At 42.6% G+C, this 23,801-nt stretch overlaps 1 protein-coding gene across 2 annotated transcripts in view; it reads left to right on the top strand.

The window, feature by feature from the left end:
* adck1 (aarF domain containing kinase 1) overlaps window positions 1-23,801 on the top strand; it is a 223,748-nt gene that overhangs the window by 192,644 nt on the left and 7,303 nt on the right. For both annotated transcript variants that reach the window (XM_072689029.1, XM_072689028.1), the window contains exon 10: window positions 16,095-16,288. In XM_072689029.1, coding sequence (XP_072545130.1) covers window positions 16,095-16,288 — 194 coding nt within the window. The remainder of the gene's footprint in view (window positions 1-16,094; window positions 16,289-23,801) is intronic.

Raw genomic sequence — 23,801 nt, forward strand, 5'->3', positions numbered from 1 at the left:
GCTAGTCTGCAGACTTTGTCGTCAGTCGGGGGTTGCCAGTTGGACAGAAATTTGAGCAGTGTGTGAGGGACGGAGACCGATTTTTGGCCTTCCAGTCGTGTTTCGGACCGGGGGGGCTTAGAAAGCATGTTTGATTGTAATCTAGTTGTGCATACTGGTCAGTTACTCAATCTGGACGGTCTATGTTCCACCTTAAATGATGAGCAGAAGCTACATTCTGGTTCTGCTACATGTCCGATAAATGCAGCACCATTTAAGAAGCCAGCATCTGCCTTGTACGTGGGGTAGCCTCCAATATGTGCTGTGCTGCTCGTCTCCAATTCCCTCTGCAGTCTGCACAGACCATGCTGACTCCGTCGACCCCACCCAAAGGTGTTTTTCACCTTTGTTTCGTTTTGGGTCAGCGCCAACGGTCCAGCAACAGGTTCTGTTCTGTTCTGACCAGAGCAATTCAACATTTTTGTTTCTGTAAGCAAAACGTTTTCTAACATTTTATTATATTTTACATTTTTGTACTTACACTATATTTGACAAAAGTATTGGGACACCTGCTTATTCATTGTTTTCTCAGCAATCAAGGGTATTAACAAGTTTGGTGGTAGAAACTGCCTCTCTGCTGTCCAGGGGAGAAGGCTTTCTACTAGATTTTGAAGAGCATTAGTGAGGTCAAGATGTTGGATGATCACCACCTCACTCATCCCAAACTCCATAGTCCTGTTGGATGGAGCACTAATCATCATTCCAGAGAACACAGTTCCACTGCTCCACACCTCAATGATGGGGAGGGCTTTATACCCCTCTAGCCCATGCTCCTAGACTAATGGCAGTTCATCTCTACAGCGATGAGACAAGCTGTCTGTGTGCATTTGCACATCTGTGTCAGCATTGGGTGCGACTTAAAGTAGCTGAATGCAATTATTAGAATCAGTGTCCACAAACATTTGGACAGATATAATGTTTTATTAAATAAAGGTGCTACAAAGGTTTCTTTGAGTAATGTCATAGAAGAAGAAACCTTTGTAGCACTTTTATTTAATAAAACATTATATCTGTCCAAAAGTTTGTGGACACTGATTCTAATAATTGCATTCAGCTACTTTAAGTCGCACATTTTTTTAGTGCCATGAAGTTCACAGTTCTCTAAAAAGTACTTATTGTATGCCATCACTCCAAAGAACCTTTCCTGGCACCTTGATTTTGGAGTGTATTGCATTTCCACACTGCCGCTCAATACGTGCTTCGGTGTTCCTGATCAGGACCCGCGGGCTTTTCTAAGTATCACCTCAGTCTCCTTCCACTACGCTGCTGTTTCTCACAGCGAGTTAGACGCCTCCTTTTAAATGGATCTCCTTGAGCAGGTGGAGAGGCTCTCTCCTGCAAGCACACTCTCACCTGCGCAGGTTCTCGCCGAACCGCCACCGCGTCCTCATTGTTGGCCTCGCGTCCGTTATCTGAAATTGAGTTTATTCTGAAATGAAAAAAGTAACTGCCGGGGCTTTGAACCAAAGACTGCAAAGTGAAACCGAAGCCCCCGGAGGGCCCGAGGAGCGATGAATGTGAATGTGCTGTTAACCCTTTTTCTCCACTGCAGCAGCACTGCTGCTGAACCTTACTGAATCTGTACGGACGGATGAGGCAGCGGTGACGCTAGCCATTAGAGCAAACCCTTGACCCTTGTTTTTAATGTAGCCGAGCATTTACAGTAAACAGAGATTGAACTAAAAAAAAATTATATAAATAGTGTTTAATCAAAGATAATAGAATACATATAATAGCAATATAATGGAAGATCAACCTCTTGAACCTTAGGTCCATTATTCAGCTAAAAATCCTGAGTTATTTGGAAACAGTTTGGTTTAGCATGCCTTGTGGGGTCCCACAGGGTTCTATTTTGGGGCCCTATGACACTATAATGCTAATTATGCCAGTAATGTAGTTATTAGATGGACTAAATGTGGGCTTTCATACAGGTCCTAAGGGGTGTGGGAGTCAGAAAGTAAATTAAGAAGAAGAAGAAGAAAAAAACACAAATATGCATTTTTAGGGCACAATTTCTATAAATTTGCTCAATTTAACATATTGAAAACTAACTTTTTACAAGTGCCATAATGTTTGGACAAAGCATATTTTGTGTTTTACCCCCACATATGTTAAATTCAGCCAATGAGTATTATGTTATATATATATATATATATATATATATATATATATATATATATAACAGTAATGTGTATTAAAATGTGCACAGGTATATATATATATATATATATATATGTAAATGGCATTAAAAAGCTGCTGATATGGGCAGTAGGTATGTATCTGCTCAGTAAAACACGGATATTAGAATAAACACTAATAATAATAACACTCCTACAGAAAGTGGTGGTGGTGGTTCTCCATCACTGTGTTCATCATTAGAACATCTCCAAAGTTCTCCTCATGGAGTCTAGTATTATTTAGAGTTCTCCTCAGATCAACACCTGGTTTGGTGGTAAATCAGGGCTTAATGATGGTAAATCAGGTGAGCTGCTGCTGCTGCTGCTGCTGCTGCTGCTGCTGATGGAGTTGATTGAACACATCCTCCACGCTGTGCTGGCTGGACTGGGGGGCGTCCAGGAGAACCCTGGAGGAACCGAGCTCTGTTCTTCAGACTAGCTCACCGACAAGATCTCACTACTTTCTTCAGAATGAGAAGCTCTTGTTTCTCCTTTTTACTGGATTTATGTTCACCTGCATCTGTTCTGATGGAGCTTCTACAGTAAAAACTCTCTTATTGCTGAGAGACATGGCTTTAAATGATGTGATTAGGGGCCTAGAACATGTACAGTACTGTGAGTGTGTATATGTACATATTTATAGATATTCAGTGTAGCTGTAGATCTGTTTACTGTTTGTCTATTTGCACACACACACCTGTTCCACCATCATGCCCAGCTGCTCAAGAGAATGAGAAGTGTATGCAAAGCTGCGTTTTGATTTAACACTTTTTTGCTTTGGCTCACTGCATAATTCCATATGTGTTAGTTCACAGTTCTGATGCCTTCCATATTTTCTACAGTGTAGAAAACAGGAACAGACAGGAGGCAAGTCTTTGGACTCGCACATGAACATGAGCTGTACATGAAATGACTCTGCCCTTTAGAATCCATTCTAATCGGGGCTATTTGCATACCTTTGACCATTCTGGGCACTTATGTACTTTTCAAATGCACCCTATTATTTCAGAGATGCACTTAATAATAGAACTTATTATGACTACCGGCCTCCTGCAGGGTCTGACCACATGTTTGAGACCTCTAAGAGCAAAAAGTGCCTCTCTAGTAAAGCACGAGACATCATTCCGCTGTGAGAATTGTAGCACATCACAGTAACCTTAATAGGTTGTGGTGTGGAGAGTTGTGTGTGTGTGTGTGTGTGTGTGTGTGTGTGTGTGTGTGTGTGTGTGTGTGTGTGTGTGTTTGTGTGTATGTGCGAGCAATCTGACTGAATGAGAAACAGTAGAAGTAATATAAAAGCTGGGCTTTGGGTTCTGGGCTTCTGTATGGTCTCGATTGCTGTTTTCTCGTATGGTTGATTGCATCGTTTCTCCTCTGAATTTCAGACATTACGAACATGTGCTGATGCTCATAATGAGCAACCAGTTGGAAAACTGCTATTGCAACCACCTAGCAATTACTTAGCAACCACTTAGCAAAACCATAGTATCCACCTGTGATACTATAGCAACACCCGAACAACCACGAAGCAACTTCGTAGCAACCGCCTAAAATACTGCAGCAATCACCTTGCCACACTGTAGCACCCATCGAGCGTCCACTTAACAGTACCATAGCAACCACATAGCAACCACCTGTGATACCATAGCAACCACATAGCAAGTACTTAGCAACCACTTAGCAACAGCATGTCAACCACTTAGCAACAGCATAGCAACCACCTAGCAACACCATAGCAATAACCTGTAATACCATAGCAACCACACCATAGCATCCACCTGTGATACCATAGCAACCACCTAGCAATTACTTAGCAACCACCTAGCAAGTACTTAGCAACCACTTAGCAACAGCATATCAACCACTTAGCAACAGCATAGCAACCACCTAGCAACACCATAGCAATCACCTGTAATACCATAGCAACCACACCATAGCATCCACCTGTGATACCATAGCAACCACCTAGCAACTACTAAGCAACACCATAGCAATCACTTAGTAAACAATAGCAACCACCTGAGTTGGAGCACCATCATCCATCATTCCAGAGAACACAGTTCCTCCACTGCTCCACAGCTCAATGCCATGTTGTTGGGTGTTCGTATTTTACACTAATATGACTCAGGTTACACAGCGGTTCTGGAGAGAGGTTCTCCTCCTGCAGCTCCACCAGCAAAGCTCCACAGTGCAGGAGCAGCAGCATTCCGGCCCGGAGTGGGAATGACGGAGATGCTGTTCTCCTTGTTATAGTCAGTGGAGCATCAGCATGATCCTGAAGCTGCTGGTTTAAAATAAAATTGCTACACAATGTTGTTTAAATTAAACTGTGCCATTACTTTTGCACATGTTAAAAGTTTGATAACTTAATTTATTGGGTTATTGTGCATTTAATTATGCTGCAAAATTACATTTTTATGTTGTAGAAAGTTCAAAAGTGCCATTTTTGTATTTCCATTTACTTATTTTTACATGGAAAATCAGAAAACACATGTAATTTGACAGGGGTGCTAAAATGTGATGGCATGGTCAACAGCCTATCTAATTGTAAGAGATAAGGAGGGGTTGGAAAATGGCCATGTACATTAACTCACACAAACATCATCAACTCCTCAGGGGAAGAAACAAAGCAAAATACGAGAAAATGTAGAATATAGCTCTTCAGTATAATTTTTATAAACTCCTCAGCTTCCGCTAAATAGCCTAACCAGGTTGTAAGTTTGTTAAAATCATTGTTAAGTCATTGTTGCCGAGAGCTAGCCTCATCTTCCCCTGTAAAGCCGGCCCGGTTAATTCTGCAGGCTGAGCGCCATGAAAGGCCTGGACGTGAATAATGAATTCTGGTGGCGGGCAGGAAGAATAGCCTCCCTCCTGTGTAATTGCCTTTGTGTTTGTCCCAGGGGAGCGCTTATTTTGGAGCGTTCGTACTGCTGTCCTCGCTGATCAGCACCATGTCTAATAATGGCTGCCCTGGAGCTGTATTCACGGGGGTAGCAGGCAGGAGAACTGATCCCAGATCAGGGGGGAAAAATGGACCATTCAGAACTGTGTATGTATAGGGCTATATCCCTCTCTCGCCTGGTCACTTTGTCTTCCCAGAGCGAGAGAGAGAGTGACAGAGAGAGAAAGTGAGAGAGATATGCCTGGGTCTGGGCCTCGTTTTCTGAAGTGCTCTTGAGTAGTCGCTGCCCAGCGCTGAGCCTTGGGGCTTTTGCGGCTGGAGCACACACTCAGCTAAAACCTCAAAAACTTAAGCTCTCTCTGACCGGCTCTGGCCTTTTCCGTTCGCTCGACAGCTGTAGAAAACTCTGGGTGTGTGTTGGCACGGCTTACTGTCACAGGGCCAATCTGGAAATAGCTCTCCCCCTCTCTCTCTCTCTCACTTTCTCTCTCTCTCTCCCCAGGGATGATGCAAGTTTGTGGTAAGCAGTTAAATCAATTTCTGATGTGTAAAGAATTAAGTGGCTGCTGCCTTAAACCTCCGGTCACAAAAAAAAAAAAATCTCATAGATCCGCCAGAGCCGGCTGAAATAGCTGACATTAGAAAAACAGCAAGCGATACCACTAACACACATTTCAGGACGGGGGGGGGGGGGGGGGGTGCTGAAATAACGTCTGGAGTAATTTCACTAGAAATGCAAGGCAGAAAAATGATAGCTTGGCAAGAGAAAGTATTTTACTTATAGGCTGTATAGCCAATACGCTGTATGGACAAAAGTATTGGGACACCTGTTTATTCATTGTTTCTTCTAAAATTAAGGCTGTTAAAAAGAGCATATCCTGCTTTTGTTGGAGTAACTGTCTCTACTGTCCAGGGACGAAGGTTTTCTACTAGGTTTTGGAGAAGCATTGCTGTGAGGATTTGATTGCATTCAGTGACAATCGCATCAGTGAGGCCAGGATGTTGGATGATCACCACCTCTGAAAACTGCTGGGCAACCAATACTATAGCCACCACTTAACAAAACCATAGTATCCACCTGTGAAACTACAGCAACACCCGAGCAACCACGAAGCAATTTCATAGCAACCGCCTAAAATATCGCAGCAATCACCTTGCCACACTGTAGCATCCACATAGCAACCACCTGTGATACCATAGCAACCACCTAGCAATTACTTAGCTACCACATAGCAACCACCTAGCAAATACTCCAACTCCACAACTCACAAATCCTTTTTTTTTGCGTTTCTGTAATCAAACCCACCTCTCTCCACATCCATTATCTCTGTTTCTCACCTTCCTTTAATGAAAAATTCAGATGAGAAACTTTAGCGTGTGCGCTTCACACCCCGCTGAACTGATATTTGCCTTTCTTTCTTTAGCCTGGCCCAGAATGTAGACCATCTCAGCTCCTTTAAACCTTTAAACCTGATCTCCGTGTGTCTCTGCGTTATTGGATCGACCCAGTTTTTCTCCAGGCTGCTGCGGAGGCCTGTGGGGCATGGAGAGCAGTGACGTGGCCAGCTGCCGGGGGCAGCTAATCCCTTTATGCTACAGTTTTCACTTCTCATGGGGATAAAGTTGAATGAGTATTTCAGGCAAAGTATTACAAAAAGCCTGTCGCTCTAAAACCCTTTCCATTTTACTCACAGGCTGGGCTACGGGTTATTTTCTTCCTCCATTAAGTGTGTGTGTGTGAGAGAGAGAGAGAGAGAGAGAGAGAGAGAGAGGGAGAGGAATCGTCAGTTTTAAGGGTCCAGCATGAAGCAAATGGGGGCAGGTCACAAGTTGATCAAATTTTAGACCACGATATTCTCCAAAAAATATCACACGGTCGCAGCATTAGATGATACGCGATGTCCAAATGTTTGTGGACACCCCTTCTAATGAATGAATGTTGCACCCATTGCTGACACAGATGTGCAAATGCACACACACACATACACAGCTTGTCTAGTCCCTGTAGAGAAGTATTGCCAGTAGCTGAGGAGAAGATTAGCATGAACCATGTGCCTAATGCCTGGTATGGGGTGGAGTGGTACAAAGCCCTCCAGGATTGAGCTGTGGAGCAGTGGAAGAACTGTGTTCTCTGGAATGATGGATGGTTGGTGGTGCTCCATTCAATACTATTGGGATAAGTTGGGGAGTGTGGGATGAGGTGGGGTGGTGATCATCCAACATCCAGCTTTATAATAGAAATGTATGAATCTGAAAGGACCTTGATATTGGTAAATATTCTATACATGAAGTGAAGCCTCCTTATGGAACCAGAAATGGTTCTTCTATGGTATCGCTCACAGAACCATTAGCGGCACCTTTGGCAACTTTACAGGTGAAGGAAAAAAAAAAAAAACTTCTTAACTTTCAATAGAAACGTATTTCTATTGGCCCATTCATCATGTCTAGAGAGGTGGTTGCTAGGGTCTCGTCACACTCAACACTTTGTAATACAGTGTAGGACAACCCTAATAAAAGCACTCCTGATCTCTCTCGCTCGCTCTCTCTCTCTCTCTCTCTCTCTCTCTCTCGTTCTAACAGTATGCTGTGTCAGTAGTTATCTAATTGCTATGCACTTGTGGCCGTCCAGTGGACTTTCATGTCTCGACTGTCCGAGGCTGCTGTAGACCGACATGGTCATTCTGTCACTTAGACACTCATGGAGGGTGGCTGACCCTTTTAAACAGCCCACTGCGCCCCACCAAAAAGCATCAGAGGATAGCATGCCGTGAGTAGATGGGCAGAGTGAGTTAGCACAGTGGCCTCAGTAAAAAAATAATAAAAAAAAAAGGAGAGCTGACTCTCAGGTGAACTTCGGAGCGGCAACACATTTCAAAGAGGGGGTGGTAATTGGGGGGTGTGGCGGGTGAGAGAGAGGGCGAGAGAGCAGCACAATTCACCAAAATAGGACATAAAAATAATGTATCGCACTGAACGACATAGTAGCTCTTTTCTAACAAATGAATCCCATAAAGCAGAACTTATGGAGGGAGGCCTCGCGTATTTTGTCCACAAGCGGATCTCCGTTCAGCGCAGAGATTGCGGGGCAGCAATTATTTGTGTTGACAAAGGAGTAAATCATTGCATAAATCTACAAAAGAGGGAGGCGCTGTGCGTCACAGAGCTTTTAATCTGTGCCCGCTTACTGAGGGAGGGAGGGAGGGTGGGAGCCATGGAGCGGGCCCATATCTCACAGGCAAATGTCCTGGAGTAAAATCAGCTAGAGTTAGAGCCAGAACAGATAAGGCAGCAGTCCAGGGAAACAAGCCATTTCTTAAAGAGAGGAAGCACAAACAAGGACGGGCCCTGCGCGTTTCTCCGGCTCTGTGTTGGCGCGGGAGCCGGGATTAGGCGACGGACAGAGCGGCGGGCATATGGGCGACTCGCTGGAGCAGCGTTTGGGGTCGGAGAGCGTGTGTTCCCTGTCCCATTTTAATCTGAACAATCGCTCCGTCATGCCACCGGCGCCTGCAAATCCCGCCCAAGCAATAGCAAACTTAAATCCACTTAATTTAGCCCCTAATCTCCCTCGCCCTCCTCCTGTTTCTGTGATTTTTGGGGGTTGAGGATTTGCAGATTATGAGAGAAATTCAACAGCAAAGTGTAGCTTGTTTTCTAAGCTCGAGTTATAGCCTGGAAATCACTTCAATTAAAGTGCTGTCGTGACTGGGAGAAAATTGATGACCAATCATTTGATGCATCAAGGAAGGCTGTGTGATTTTTCTGATAATGTGTTTCTGGGTAATCTTCTCAACAAGGGACCGGTTGTGCTATAAATATAGAGCGAGAAGAACAGAATGTTCTTGAAGGCCTCATTTCAAGGAAAATGTAGTTGTTCGTAATGTTTATTTACCAAAACAATTAACAATTCACAATTTATTACACAATCATTTCCTTACTTGTCTTGAGCACTTTGAATTTAACAAATTTTAATAAAAATATACACTCATTCCATTTGCTGAGCATAATGACTTATTAATAACCTACAGTATTTTCACTCATGGGGATAGAAGTAGCTACTAAATCAACCAGTTAATCAAAATCAATTAACGACTGGGTTAATTTTCACTAGCCACACCCAGGCACGATTACTGCCACACCTGCTGAGTCATAAATCATAATAATCATTGCTTAAAACCTTAGAACCTGTCTGGCAATGTGAAGCAGGCTAGAAGGTATCAAAACAGCTTCAGATACAGATGTGAAACAACAGCTGTGTTCGAAACTGTGCCCTAGTCCAGATCACATGTGGTGGATGTGGCGCAAAAGATAAGACCACTACCTGCCAGTGAGCTACCACACCACATGGGAGACTAGGGTTCGATTCCTGGTCTGGGTGACTATGCTGCGCTACACCAATAAGAGTCCTTGGGCAAGACTCCTAACACTAATTGGCCCACCTCTGTAATATGCCCTGGATAAGGATAAGGCCGTCAGTACTGTAAATGTAAATGTAATCACTGTATAGAGCACTGTTCTAGGGAGCAGAACTGAATTCACTCAGGTTTGTGGACTATGTCACATAAACAGTCTGAACGTCGGTCTTCCTTGAAGAAGCTGTGTAAGAATCTTCAAACCAGACAACGCAGTGTCCGTTCAGTGGACAGGATTTGTACTGTGTATATTATGGTGCACTGATAATTGGGACACTACGCTAGGACACAATTTCGGATACATCTGCCAGTCTTATAAGGGCTACAAAGTCATTGCTAAAGCTCTGGGACTAAAGCGAACCACAGTAAGATCCATCAACCACAAATGGAGAAAACTTGCAGTAGCGGGGAACTTTCCCAGAAGTGGCCCGACCAACAACATTTTCACCAGGGGTCACATCAACGCCTCATCCAAGAGGCAGAAATGACACCCATGGGAGAGTCGCAAGGTGCAAGGCCTCTGCTGGCTTGTCTTGCATGTGCCGAAATGAAAAACGTTTCAATGACCCCCAAAACATTATTTGGTGGTCTGATGAGTCACTTTGGAAGCTGTGGGTCCCATTGGTGTAAAATTACAGCCACATTCAGAAAACCTCAGCAGGGGGAAGAGCCTTTTCTTATAAAGCCCCCCAACTCCGGAATAACCTTCCAGATAATGTTCGGGACTCAGACATAGTCTCAGTCTTTAAATTTAGTTTAGCTTTTGGTAATTAATGTTTCCCCTTATAAAGGGGATCATGGTTGTAGGTCCAGGGGTTAGCGGACACAGGGAATTGTAGTACACTGAGATGCTGGAGCTGTCTTCTCGCTGCTTGCATGCAATCACTCAGGTTTGTGGACGGTGGATTAGATGGACGCTAGAGTTTCAGGGTGCTCCCGTGTCTGTGTTACCTTCTGGCTCTCTCCTTTTAATAAGGCTGTTATAGTCAGACCTTCCGGAGTCGTCAGACACACTCTGATACTGCTCAACATTCTCTGCTCTCTATGAATCCATTCAGAACGAACTCTGGCTCCTTACCTTCTCTGAGTACATGCAGGGTGACCCAGCCCGACCTGCTGGAAGACTGCCCACTGAGGTCCCTTCTACCTGCGTCAGACCAGCTGCCACCTACCAGTCCGACCAGCAGTAGTGGTAGTGTGATGAATTGAGTCTGGTTTGCCTCTGCTGGACCTGGATGACTTGCCATAATTGATGGAACCATGAGTTCTTCTCTCTATTAGAAAACCCTGAAGAAGAACATCTGCCCATCAGTTTCTAACCTAAAGCTAAAGCTTAGTTTGTTTATGCAGCAGGACAATGATCCGTCCAGGGCCTTTCACTGCAGTAGTCTGATTAGTTGGTTCTGACTGGTCTAACTGGTGTAAATGTGTTGGCTACCATGACCTCACAGTTTGGACTGTGTGGACTGAAGAGTGGACCGGGTAAGAGCTGAGCTATTCTGAAACACACAAATCCACAATGACGGCCTTTTATGTTTTGTTTTGGGTTTTCTTCCCCCTTAAATGCTTCTCCATTGAGAACAGATACTGGCATGCGTCCTCCTCCAGAGACGTGTGTTTGGCATGGCAGTCTCTCTGCACACCTGGCCTGGCTGTTTGAGCAGCTTGCTATGGACCTGGGCCTCCAGCAGGCCTTCACTGGTCTCTGCGGGCGGCTGCCATGTCTCCTGGCACCGGGCCTCCAGAGGGGAGATTAGCCCTGGGCCAGGTAGAGCCACATTCACTCAGCCTTGCTGCAGCCAGTCCTGGGAACCATTCCCAGGTGAGGCCATTAGAGGCCAGACTGGACTCCTGCAGGACTTGGAGAGTAAACAGAAGTTCTGTGTTCGTGTGGTTGAATGACCGTCTCAGGTGAGATACGTCAGTCGCCGGTTTTGATGTAAATGTTTAATGTTTTTAATCTGCCCTCAAACTGGGGTGGGGTTTATGAGGATATGCTAATGTTATCGGGCTCCTGATCTGGGCTGTAAGGGCTTATTTGCTTAGTAAAACAAATATTACAACTACAAAAATGGATTTCTAGGCCGTTGCCATGTGGTTGTTATGGTATTTCAGGTGGTTGTTATGGTGTTGCTAGATGGGCTTGGGGTTGCTATTGTGGCGGCTATTTTTTGGTATCATCTGTAGTTCTTAAGAGGTTGGTAGGTATTTGCTATAGTGTTTATAAGTGGTTGCTATGGTTGTGCTAAATAGCTGCTAGGCAGTTGCCAGGTGCTTGGGAGCTGGTTGCCATGTGGTTGCTATGGTATTTCAGGTGGTTGTTATGGTGTTGCTAGATGGTTGCCATTGTATTATGGTTGCCATGGTGTTGCTAGGCAACTACTTTGGTACTTTGGTATTTGGTTTTGCTAAATAGCTGCTAGACAGTTGCTAGGTAGTTGTGAGCTGGTCGCTATGGTGTCCCATGTGGTTGCTAAGTGGTTGCTAGGTGGTTGATATAATTTGTCTAGATGTTTGTTAAGCAGTTGCTATCTGGTCCATATGGACCATGTGGTATGGGTTTGTAGGTGGTTGCTGTGGTTTTGCTAAATGGTTAATGCTAAGTAGTTGTTAAGTGGTTGTTAAGCATTTGCTATGGTGTTGCTAAGTGGTGGCTTAGTGGCACTAGATGGTTGATATGGTGTTGCAGAGTGGTTGCTAGGTATTTGCAATAGTGTTTGTAGGTGGTTGTTATGGTTTGTCTAAATGTTTGCTGGGAGCTTGCTAGGTGGTTGCAAAGGTATCCTGTGTGGTTGCTATGGCGTTGCTAAGTGGTTGCTAGGTGTTTGCAATAGTGTTTGTAGGTGGTTGCAATGTTTTGTCTAAATGCTTGCTAAGCAGTTGCTAAGTGGTTGCTAAGCAGTTGCTAGGTGGTTGCTATGGTATCCCATGCAGTTGCTATTGTGTTGTTCAGTAGTGACTTGTGGTCAGCCGTGGGTCTTACTAGTGTATTTGTCTCTAGAAGAAATGTGGAGCCGAGTCTCAGTTCTCAGACTAAAGATCTGATGAGATCTCAGCCACTTTCCTCAGAGTGAGAAGCTCTTGCTCCTTTTACTGGATTTATGTTCACCTGCATCTGTTCTGAAGAGATCTGGAGCTTCTGCAGTAAAACACAGGAGCCTAGGTCACTGAAAGCTGCGCACTGCTGTATGACTTGGGTTTACTAAATCTCGCACTGCATGGAGGAGAGGCCAGGCTCGCGGAAGTGTGATCTGACAGTCACAGTGCTTTACTTTCACTTGTTTTATTGTGCCGCTCCTGCGTCATTGGCACGCTGTGTTTGTTCCAAATGGTTCACAGATGTGTTTTTATGACACATTGTGAATCACGAAAATGTGCTCAAGTATCTTATAATTTTGCTGCATTGCTCACCTATATCTCACAATCCGACAATGGAAAACAATAGCATTTGATTGCTCGTTGTTTTTCAGTAGATCCAGCAATCCCGGAATCTTTGAGTTTGGCAATTTGCATTATTTGTCCACAGAGGTGTTTCTGAGGGACTGTTTTGACTGAGGAACATCGCATAGGGGCTTTTGTATAATTATGGATGCGACCAGTCAATACGTGCTACAAAACAGCGAAAGGCGCAATAGGCGTGTTTATGTTTAATTTTAGTGTTGTTCTTCGCAGTATTGACACCCTATTGAACCACAGCTCTGTAATTTCTGAGAGCAAGCTGTGATTGATTGCAGTCTCTTGGCCTGTTAACCTGATCATTGACGGATTAATGTAATGAAATTCATTATTGCCAGTGTAAATAGCTGCACAGTCCAATCGACAGTAAGAAGCTGTAGCAGGCTGTAGTCTCTCCAGATAAATCTCTCCATTCGGAAAGTGAGAGTCTGATCCTGATTGGATGAGAAGTATAAACAGACACCATTCTGACTCCCTATTGGTTTATAGGCGATCCATCACACCTGCACACGTCCCATCCCACTACAGCAAGCACAGAGCAGACGTCTGTGGTCCAGTATGAAGACTGTGTCCGTGGCAGAGACTCAAGAGAGCTGCAGTGAAACGTCCCGACTGGGCCCCACATTTACATTCCAATAAAGCTTATTGATCACACGCCTCTGAAGTCTGACTTTCTGCAGCGTTACAAAACTTCTAGACAACGACTCCTCATATTTTCCTCCATGAAGCTCATGTTAATGCTCAGTAGAGCACAGAGACGCTCCTTTAATAGAGCTGATATTACTGAAATGCTTCATTTTCAATGGGCAGATCTGCAGCTGAAACAGGAGCCTAGTGCAGCCCAACATTTTTAACATCAACATTTTAATAGATCATTCTCCTCATTATGGCTTTTAGAGAAATGGGTTTTTGGGGAGGGGAGGGGGTAGTGCACTATAGACCCCTGTGGTGCGGCCTAAGCTTCTGGCCTTTGTTTTCCTTCCATTACTTTTACTCTTCTACTTGAAGTCGTTCTGAAACCAGTACTTTTACACTTTTACTGGAGTAAAAAGCTTCAGTTGATACTTCAGCTTCTATAGAAGTCTTTTAAACCCTAGTATCTCCACTCACTTCTACCTGAGGAATGAATATGAATACTTTTGACACCTTTGTTAATCAGACGTGTTAATCAAGTGTGCGGCTTGTGTTTCGTACCCAGGACGTGCCGAGCGAAACCCATGTTTCTCCATCATATTTACCATGGCAGGAAGGAAAGTCTGCATGCCTGATTACTAGCAGAGATGTGCTGGGGGGGCTGACATCACACAAGTGGCAGAGCCAAAACAGCTAATCTTCACTGTCTCTGTTTCAGCCACTTACTTTCTCAGTTGCCTGTGAAATAATCTCCTCCATTTTCCTGCTGCTACTCTTCCACACTCATGAATGTGGATACTTCATGGCAGATGGACATATCCTGTAGCTACGTTCTCTCAGCCTGCTGATAAATCTCAGCACACCCCAAGGAACGGTTCAGTGAAACATGCCAGTTAGCATTATGCATAAGAGGTCCGTTTCCCACTCACTTTCATTAACTGCTAGCCACATTAGCATTTTTTGGCTAGAGTGGTCTCTTAAATACCAGCGTGAAGCTTACCAGCATCTGCATTGCGTTCCTGTTCCTGTGTCTGTTTAATACAAAAAGGTCTATAATAGTATGTGAGTATTTTATATGTTATAGTGTAATAAATATGTTCAGGATAAGTGTGCACTGTCACCAGAAACAAGAAGGGTTCGGTTTAGCAAATTTTACAAATTACACAAGTTAAATGTTTTATTATTTAAAACTGAAAAGAGCAAAAATGCAAAATCTCCAAAATGGCAACAGGAGAAGAAATCTTCATAACTTTAATTTATTTTTAAGATTTTAAATGTTAAATGTAAAGAATAACAGTCCGATTGACATAAAAAAAAAGATCATTAATATTATTAATTATCATTAATAATTAAAAAAATCATCTGAGCCAGACTAAACTATATATATATATATATATATATATATATATATATATATATATATATATATATATACTTTTCATACTACTGATTTTATGGGGGAAAATGAATGAAGCCATGACATATTGAGTAAGGAGGGAACTCTTGCTGTCAAAACATCAGGACAAGACTCATCTTTCCCAAGCACATTGTTCTAGAAATCCTGGGCTCTGATGATTTGTAACTTTTTTTAATGAAAAAATATAGAATATTTAAAAATATAGAGTATTTAAAAATATAGAATATTTAATAATTGTATTTTTTCAATTATTTTTCATTTAATAATGTGAATCTGGCTATTACTTTTTACAGTGTCTTAAAAATAATAATTGGACCAATAGAAAGGCTTCAAAATAAAGTTATGGCTTTAGTTATGGAGGTTTTTTTTTTTTCTCCTGTTGCCCTTTTGGAGATTTTGCATTCTTTATATCTCTGCTGTCCATTGAACCCTGTGTGTTTAAGTTTTTGTCCATTTTTAGTTTTCTCTATAGTTTGAAGTGTGTTTGTAGTTCCTGTTATGCACTTTAGGACCGTTGGAGACTTTTTACTCTGAAGCTGAACTTGCTAGGAGAGCCTATCCTGGACATGTTGGCAGTTGTTTTAAATGTTCCCCCCATTTGAACTGCTTTGAGATCTGTTTAAACCCCTTCCCCGACTCCTCTGTATCTGCAAGCTTCTTTCTAAAGGCCTCTGAGAGCTCTTTGGATCTGGCCATGGCGATCTTCTTAATCACTCACTTCAACTTCAGTCAAGAGCCGACCAGACTAAACGTCTGAGGTTTAAATAAGACAGACTCCTCCATCTGCAGCTGATGTTCTTCTCCTGAGTCTAATTCTACACATCTGTAGTAGTAATAAATGTGTGGGGGGCAGTTTTCTCACAGGAAAATTACATTTCTATTAATTACCTTTTATTAATGATATTTAAAGACATTTCTTCAGTACACGTTTAGATATTTACTCCATCTCTCAGTACTGTTCAAATAAGGTTCAGGGGTGTATGTGAGGCAAATGAGACCCACATTTTGACAGGAAATGTGTGTGTGTGTGTGTGTGTGTGTGTGTGTGTTTTCATCAGGATGTGGAGATCCGTACGAATGCAGCACGCTACCTCCCTCAGATCAGTGAACTGTTGAACAGAGTGCCCCGGCAGATGTTGCTGCTCCTGAAAACCAACGACCTGCTGCGGGGCATCGAGGCCGTCCTGCAGACCCGCGCCAGCTCCAGCTCCTTCCTCAACATGTCCCGCTGCTGCACTCGCGCCATTGCCAGGTAAGACACAAAACATACCCCTCACCTCACAGATTTTTGGGTATTAATAATATTCTGAGGTCTGATGAGTCAAAAGTGGAGATATGGGTCCCATTACAACACCGCATTCCACCATAAGGACGTCATACCAACATTCAAACATGGTGGTGGTAGTGTGATGACCTGGGGCTCATACTTGATGTAAGCATGATTCTAGAAACTCTCTATCTGAAAATCCTGAAGGAAAATATTAGGACCACCTACCTGAAAGTGGGAATAACCACCCTTGGTCCAGATTAGTCAGTCCCCTCTGACATCACTAGCCAGTGGGGGTCCCCTCTTATGCCGTTGGGAGGCACTCGGTGTGCAAGATATGCGACGGCTCTCGAACATAACACAAAGTTAGTGGTTTCCAAGATGCTATCCTCCTTCCCCCGGTACCCTATTATCATGTGCTTTTGGACATCAGTCAAATCGTGACCTTTTCCCAGGACAGTCGATCTACACTCTGCTACAATTGACTGGTCTGCTCGCTTATTTACATGTGTAGCATCTCTGACGTCCCGGGCCGAGTTCATTCCAAGCCAGGGGTGATCATAATATTCTGATGTGACTGTGACAGTGGGTGAAGGAGGGGTGGTAGCATCTCGGAAACCACTAACTTAGTGAGGAGTTCTAGAGCTGCTGTAGTGAAGGTGTACTGAGAATGAACAGCGTTTCCCCCACAGGTCATTTATCAGCTAATCTCTATAATGGACACCTTCCATTACCTGATACAGTCCATGCCACGACTAGTTAGTTATTCCCCCTATCGGACAGGTGTTTATAATATTCTGACTTGATTGTGTGTGTATATATATATATACAGCTCCAGAAAAAAATTAAGAGGCCATCCTACATGATCAGTTTATCTGGTTTTACTATTTATAGGCAGTGTGTTTAGGAAAATTAACATTTGTATTTTGTTGCATAAACCATGGACAGTGTTGGGGTAATTACTCTAAAAAAGTAATCCATTACTGATATGTAATCTAATACTTAATTACTTTTAAGTTACATCCTACATGCAAGTCCCTACAGTAAGATACTCAATTCTACAAACATCTACAAACATATCTGAAAAGTACAAATCTGAAAAGAACTAATCTTTCAATAGTTTATTTAGGAACAGATTGTATCAGTAACGTGTATAAAATGGATTTCACTTTACTGTTAATGATGTTTATTTTCTCTGAACAAGTAAATGTATTTTAGCAATAGAAAAAGTCCAATAAAACCTTCTTTAATGGTACAACAAAACAAAACCAACATTTCAGCATTTCACAACAGGCAAGTATAAGAACTGAATTCACAAAAAAAAAAACTTCATAAATTAAAGTTAAGTTCTCAGATCTTTTAAAAGTTCTCAGATCCTTTTAAATTCATTAACTACATGAAACTGGCTGAAATGAATGGCTGAATGCTCAGAAAACATGCCCGGCAGTCAGCTGCAGCAAGGCGTCACTGCACGAACTACTCAGAAATCAGATTCAGGAGTTTAAAATAATATTTCAATATAAAAATGTAGCAAAGAGTAGCAAAGCAAGTTACAGTTTTTTTATTAAGAAAAAAAAACTGTAACTGTAATGTGATTACAAAATATTTAGCTATTATGCGTTACATTACTTAGTTACAGAAAAAGTACTCATATTACTACAATGCATTACTTTACCCCCAACACTGACCATGGACAACATTTCCCCCAAATTCCTAAAAAAATTTGTTGCTATTTAGAGCATTTATTTAGTTGCAGAAATGACAACTGCTCAAATAATGCAGATATATTATTATAATAATTAAAATTAAATTAAAATTATTGTATGTATGTGTGTGTGTGTGTTTATAACAAGTCAAGAGATATGTCTAAAAAGAAGTGATTTGTATTAGGTCTGCACTGTGTGGGAAGTAATTCGTGTAGCCTCCTGAACTCATTAAGATAATGCAAGATGTGTGATTAGCTGCACACACCCAAACCACACACCTCACTCACAAACCACACACCTCAGGCACGGCTCACACACTCACATATTCACAAACTCACATCCAAAACGCACACAAAACAATGCCACACACTAAACATATACTAAAAACCTTTCACAGAATACACACTTCAGACTGCTTTCTTCCGCAGCCACCCACTGCTTTGTTTTATTCCACAGTCGTGTGAGCACTTCTTCAGCCCTGAAGACAGTGTTTTTACACATCTGAGGCTAAAACGTAATAATCTTGTTAAATCTTTATTATTTTGACAAGTCTCAACTAACTTTGTCACCCATAGCAAAGCACCAGTGTCGTCTATTGACATGCCTCCTGGTGTCCTGACACTTGCTTATTAAGAAGAAGGGCTATTTCTAAGAGAAATGTCCTTATTCTGTGCTGTTATTTAAATACGTCATATCTGGTCATAGTGACAGCGCCTTACTCCGCTGGACCACTCGGGGACCAGAGGATCGCTGGTTTGAATCCCGGTCATGCTTTAGTCAGTGCTGATATCTGGCAGCTGGGGCCCAAGAGAGAGCACAGTTGACCTTGCTCACTGCAGTGCAACGCTGACCAGCACTGGCATTTGCTAGCCAATGCATCAGAGCCGGGTGTGTATATATATATATTACTTTTTAGATTACTCTCTTTCAGCTATGTTAAATAATGATAACAACTCTCACAATTCTAGATGTATTATTACACTCTTAAAAATTAAGGTGCTATGAGGGTTTTTATGAGTGATGCCATGAAAGAACCATTTTTGGTTCTATGAAGAAGCTTTTTATTAAATGAGAAATATGTGTGAAGATTTAAACCATTTAAAGTCAGTGTAAAGGCATCGCTCAAAGAACCCTTAGTAGCACCTTTAATTGTGCACTGTGACAGGTATTATTACTAATTATTAACAGCTATTACAAGTGGTTATGGCCACTATTGCTATGGCAACTGTTATGACGACAGCTATTGAGTCACACAACTATTACATTTTTTTTTTACTATGACAGCTGTTACCCTCCTTTAATTATCTCAATTAATATTAACAACTCTCACAATTATATATTTATTATTACACTTTTAATTGACACTAAGTTATAATTACAATATCTGACTCTGCAGTTCTGACTGCTCATCATCTAGTGTGTGTGGTGTGTGAAGTGTGTGTGAGGAACACCAGAGTTCATCTGGGTGTGGATAGAGTAGAGGCCAGCTCCCAGGTGTCGCCTCCGCTCATCTCGTCTTCGTCACACACCAGTCTCCCACAGGCTCCATCACCCTCACCACATGATCACTAGCTGAGGAAAGGCCCTGCGGGACATCTCTCTCTCTCTCTCTCTCTCTCTCTCTTACTTTCTCTCCCTCACATGTACACACAGAGCAGCTGTTGCTGTAATGGAGTAAATTATGCATATGTTGAAATTAGAGATGGCATGACACCCCTGTTTCATGCTCAGTGTTGATACTGAACCTTTGAGTCAGTTGTTGCTCACACTGATCTATTTGCTATGCTAGCGTTAGGTGGTGCAGACGTCGATGCGTTGGCTCTATCATCAGGAGATCTGTAGCCCTTAATGATGCCACAGCCACCAGAGAGAGAGAGAGTCCCAGAGAGACCCCTACCCCTCTCCACCCCCTCCCCCATCCACTGAGCTCAATCTCTGATCAAGCTGACTTGATGCAGTTGTGGTTAGTGTTCTCCTCCAAGCGTGTTCAGCTGTCCCATGACGTTGCATTTGCAAAGATGCACTTGGCTGGCTTGGAAGACGCCCATGCTAGCCTTCAACCTCCCAGCACTTGTAGCATCATGTGACCGGGAGTCCAAATCATATTGTATTGTACCTTTAGGTGGGAATTCAGAACGACTTAACTAGGGAGACAAATAGGGAATATCCATAGCTAATAATAGCATGACATATACAACACTTGAATTTATTTATGTTTTAGGGTTTCAATCATTTATTATTTATTTATTTAAATATTTAATTATTTTGTCCTAGTTATATTTTCAGTTTATTTTAGATCAAACAAGGTAATACCACAGTTCTGTGCAGAATTAGCCTTATATTGTGGTATATTATTATATTTATATGATTTAATACTCATTATTAAGCTGTTATTGTTATTATATTATCTAAAGTCTAAATTCATTTTTTTAAAGATTATGTAGAACCATCTACAAAATGTTTTCTACTAAACTAACGTCAACTTGAACCACGCAAACAGTCGGTTAGGTTCTTTAGATCTTGTTAGAACCCTTGTTTTCACTAGAGAACCCTTTAAGAGTTTACTTTGCTGTATGCTGTTCTATAGAGCAAGCAAGTCTGTGTAATCTCAGGCTGTTCTAGATTCCTTCCTCGGTTAAATTTGGTGTTTTGTACTTATGTTAAGCTCCTTTCAGACTCAGAACTGGGGATATTATCTGGATTCAGTTAGCACTAATGCTCAGACTTTGCATTATTCACACTTACAGCCCTTAAGCAGTGTTTTATCAGGATGCATGATTCACACGGTGTCCTGGTAAACAGGATGAACGGCCTGTAGAGCTGCTTTGTTTCTGAATTATGTACAATAAGAACTGTAAAAACTGTAAATGACCTTTTCCTGATCAAAATACACTCCTACATCAGAGGTGACTATAAGGCCACTGTATTTATCAGCCATGTATTGGACTTCTGTTCACACACAAGACTCCCAGTGATTAGCTGGGTATTGTACTGGTTCGTCAGCAGGTAAATTGCAACATCCACCTTACTATGGGTTTTCACTCCTGCTTGTGTTCACACTGAACCCTGTTCCCTTTAGAGGCATATTTTTGGCAAAGTGTGAATGGGAACAGGCTTTAGGTTCAGTGGGCCTTATTTAACAGCTGTTCTTAAGAAAAGAAAAAATGTCTTCTAAAAACCCATTTACACAGATTTCTTTTCCTTTCTTTTTTTATATATTTATATTTTTTGTTGTATTTTTCTCTTTTTTTCTGCCAGTCTGGTACTGCCAAGTAACCCACCCGATTGTAAACTCCCCCCTAGCATTAGCAATACTCCCGACACTAGGATAGTAAGGACTTAACACATGTCTCCTCCGATACATGCAGAAAGCCAGACACCGCCCCCATTTTAAACATCGCCAGGCAGCCGACAAGCTCTGAGGAAAGCGCCGGGTCCTCAGCTTCACCAAACCAGCTAACAGACGTCTGCGCTGGCCAACATCACTTAAGAGTCAAGAGGGGAGAGAGAGAGGGCGTCATCTACCCACCCGGAGAGAGCATAGCCAATTGTGCTCTCTCTGACTCTGGCTGCTGATGGCGAAGCAGCATGGCTCAGGATTCAAACTCATGATCCCCCACCATAGTTGTAGAGTGTTAGACCACACCAATGTTTTCTTAATGGAGAATGAATGAGGCCCAATGTTTACTTATTTCTTAGTAGTAATTTTCATTAAACCTTAAATTCTAGAAATCTCATTCACTATTTGTACATTAGGGTTCCTTGTCTACAGTTGAAGCACCTTGACTGGGAGTCCCTGATCCCAGTCCTGGAGATCCAACACACCCAGATCTAATATTCAGATGGCCCGGAGGGTCTTTGTACTGTGGTCTTTGACACCTGCTACAAGACCAGGCAACCATATTTACCATTTGCCTTTAACCCATCCGTGCAGTGAACACCCACATTCACACTAGTGAAACGCACGTGGTGGACAGTGAACACACGTGCCCGGAGCGGTGGGCAGCCATTGCTGCGGCACCCGGGGAGCAGAGAGGGTGAAGGGCTTGCTCAAGGGCCCAACAGTGGCAGCTTGCCAGGTTCTGAACCCACAACCCTGTCATCAATAGCCCCGAACTCTGCACCACTGCCCCCAGTGATAACACTGATAACACATGGTCAGCAGAGTGCATTGCTGTAGTGTGGTAATCCAGTGCTGTTTCTCCACTGACCAACGTCATTAGTCAAGCCTCGTAATTAGTAATACCTGTGATATCCAATCCAGCATTTTCTCCTGCTTTCTGCCCAATACTGATACGTTATATCGAGTCAGTACCTTCTCTAGGCCTCTCCCCATTTTTTTTAAGCCGCTTGCAAAGTCTCAGCTTGTCGCCCTTGTATTTAATGAAGTAACTGAATGCCGAGATTCTATTGTGCTTTTCTCGGCAGTCTGCAGTGATCATATTGATTTATTCACATCGTTTTAATGAAGAACTCTGTGATTGTGTGAGAAAATCATTGAGATTTGCGGGGGGGCGGATGATGACTGTAAGGGAGGGTGGACGGGGAGGGGCTTGTGTCTTGTCGTGGAGGCTGCTGGAGCACTGCAGAAAGAAGAAGGCATCCAGACATGAAACTCAATGTCATCCGCCTCAGCGCCTCTTTATTAAAACCAAATGGCAGCAGAGTGCAGAATGCAGATCTAAAATCCATTACCAGTCTCTGAACATACAGTCTTTGAAAGAGAGAGAGAAAGAAAGAGAGAGAGAGAGAGAAAGAGAGAGAGAGAGAGAGAGATGCACTCGAACATGGCAGGATTGTCACACTGATTTAGTTTGATGTGTGCGGGGTTTTTTTTTTTTTTTGCAGCATCATTATATCGTGAGTTGGCCTCAGCGTTTACCGTGAGAAGCTCGCTTTTGACCCTGGTACTGCAACTGCACTTTATTTACCAAGGGAGCAACTGGTGCATTTGTCAGAATTCACAACCCGCCCACCTCTTTCTGAATTAGTGCCACCATGAATTGGCTTCTCTAAGAAACCAGGGAGTATCTGTTTTTTTGGGTGGTCCCGCTGCCCTCCTTCCAATTGAATGGAATTAGTCTTCTTTGTACTGTTAAACATTATTTCTAGGCCAGACTGTAGTAATGACTGTTGTTCCTGTGTTCACAGCTCTGTAGGTGTGCCTCGACAGTAAAAGAATCTGTGTGTTTTCTGGTCTTTAAAGGTCTAAATTTCTGACCTAGGTATCCTATTTCTTTATATACATATATATATATATATATATATATATATATATATATATATATATTACATCTGTGAAATTGGTTGAGAGATAGATCTGTCACTTCACATTCACCACAGAAAAGCTAGCTTTTTAGTTACCCAGTGAAGTTTGCTTAACACACTATATGTCCAAATGTTTGTGGACACCTCTTCTAATGAATGCATTCAGCTATTTTAAGTTGCACCTATTTTTGACACAGATGTGCACACGCACACTGTGCACATGCGTAGCTTATCTAGTTCCTGTAGAGAAGTACTGACAATAGAATAGGACTCACTGGAGCAGATAAACATGAACATATTGGCACTATGTCTCCTAATGCCAGGCGTGGGCTAGAGTGGGGGTTATAAAAGCCCCCCCAGCATTGAGCTGTGGAGCAAGGGAAGAAGTGTGTTCTCTGGAGTGACGGTCTCCCTGGACAGGAGAGACAGTTACTCCAACAAAAGCAGGATAAACCCCTTTTTAATACCCTTGATATTGGAAGAAACAATGAATGAGCAGGTGTCCCAATATAGTTTATGACGTT

The sequence above is a fragment of the Salminus brasiliensis genome, chromosome 10, assembly GCF_030463535.1.
Source record: "Salminus brasiliensis chromosome 10, fSalBra1.hap2, whole genome shotgun sequence".
NCBI lineage: Eukaryota > Metazoa > Chordata > Actinopteri > Characiformes > Bryconidae > Salminus > Salminus brasiliensis.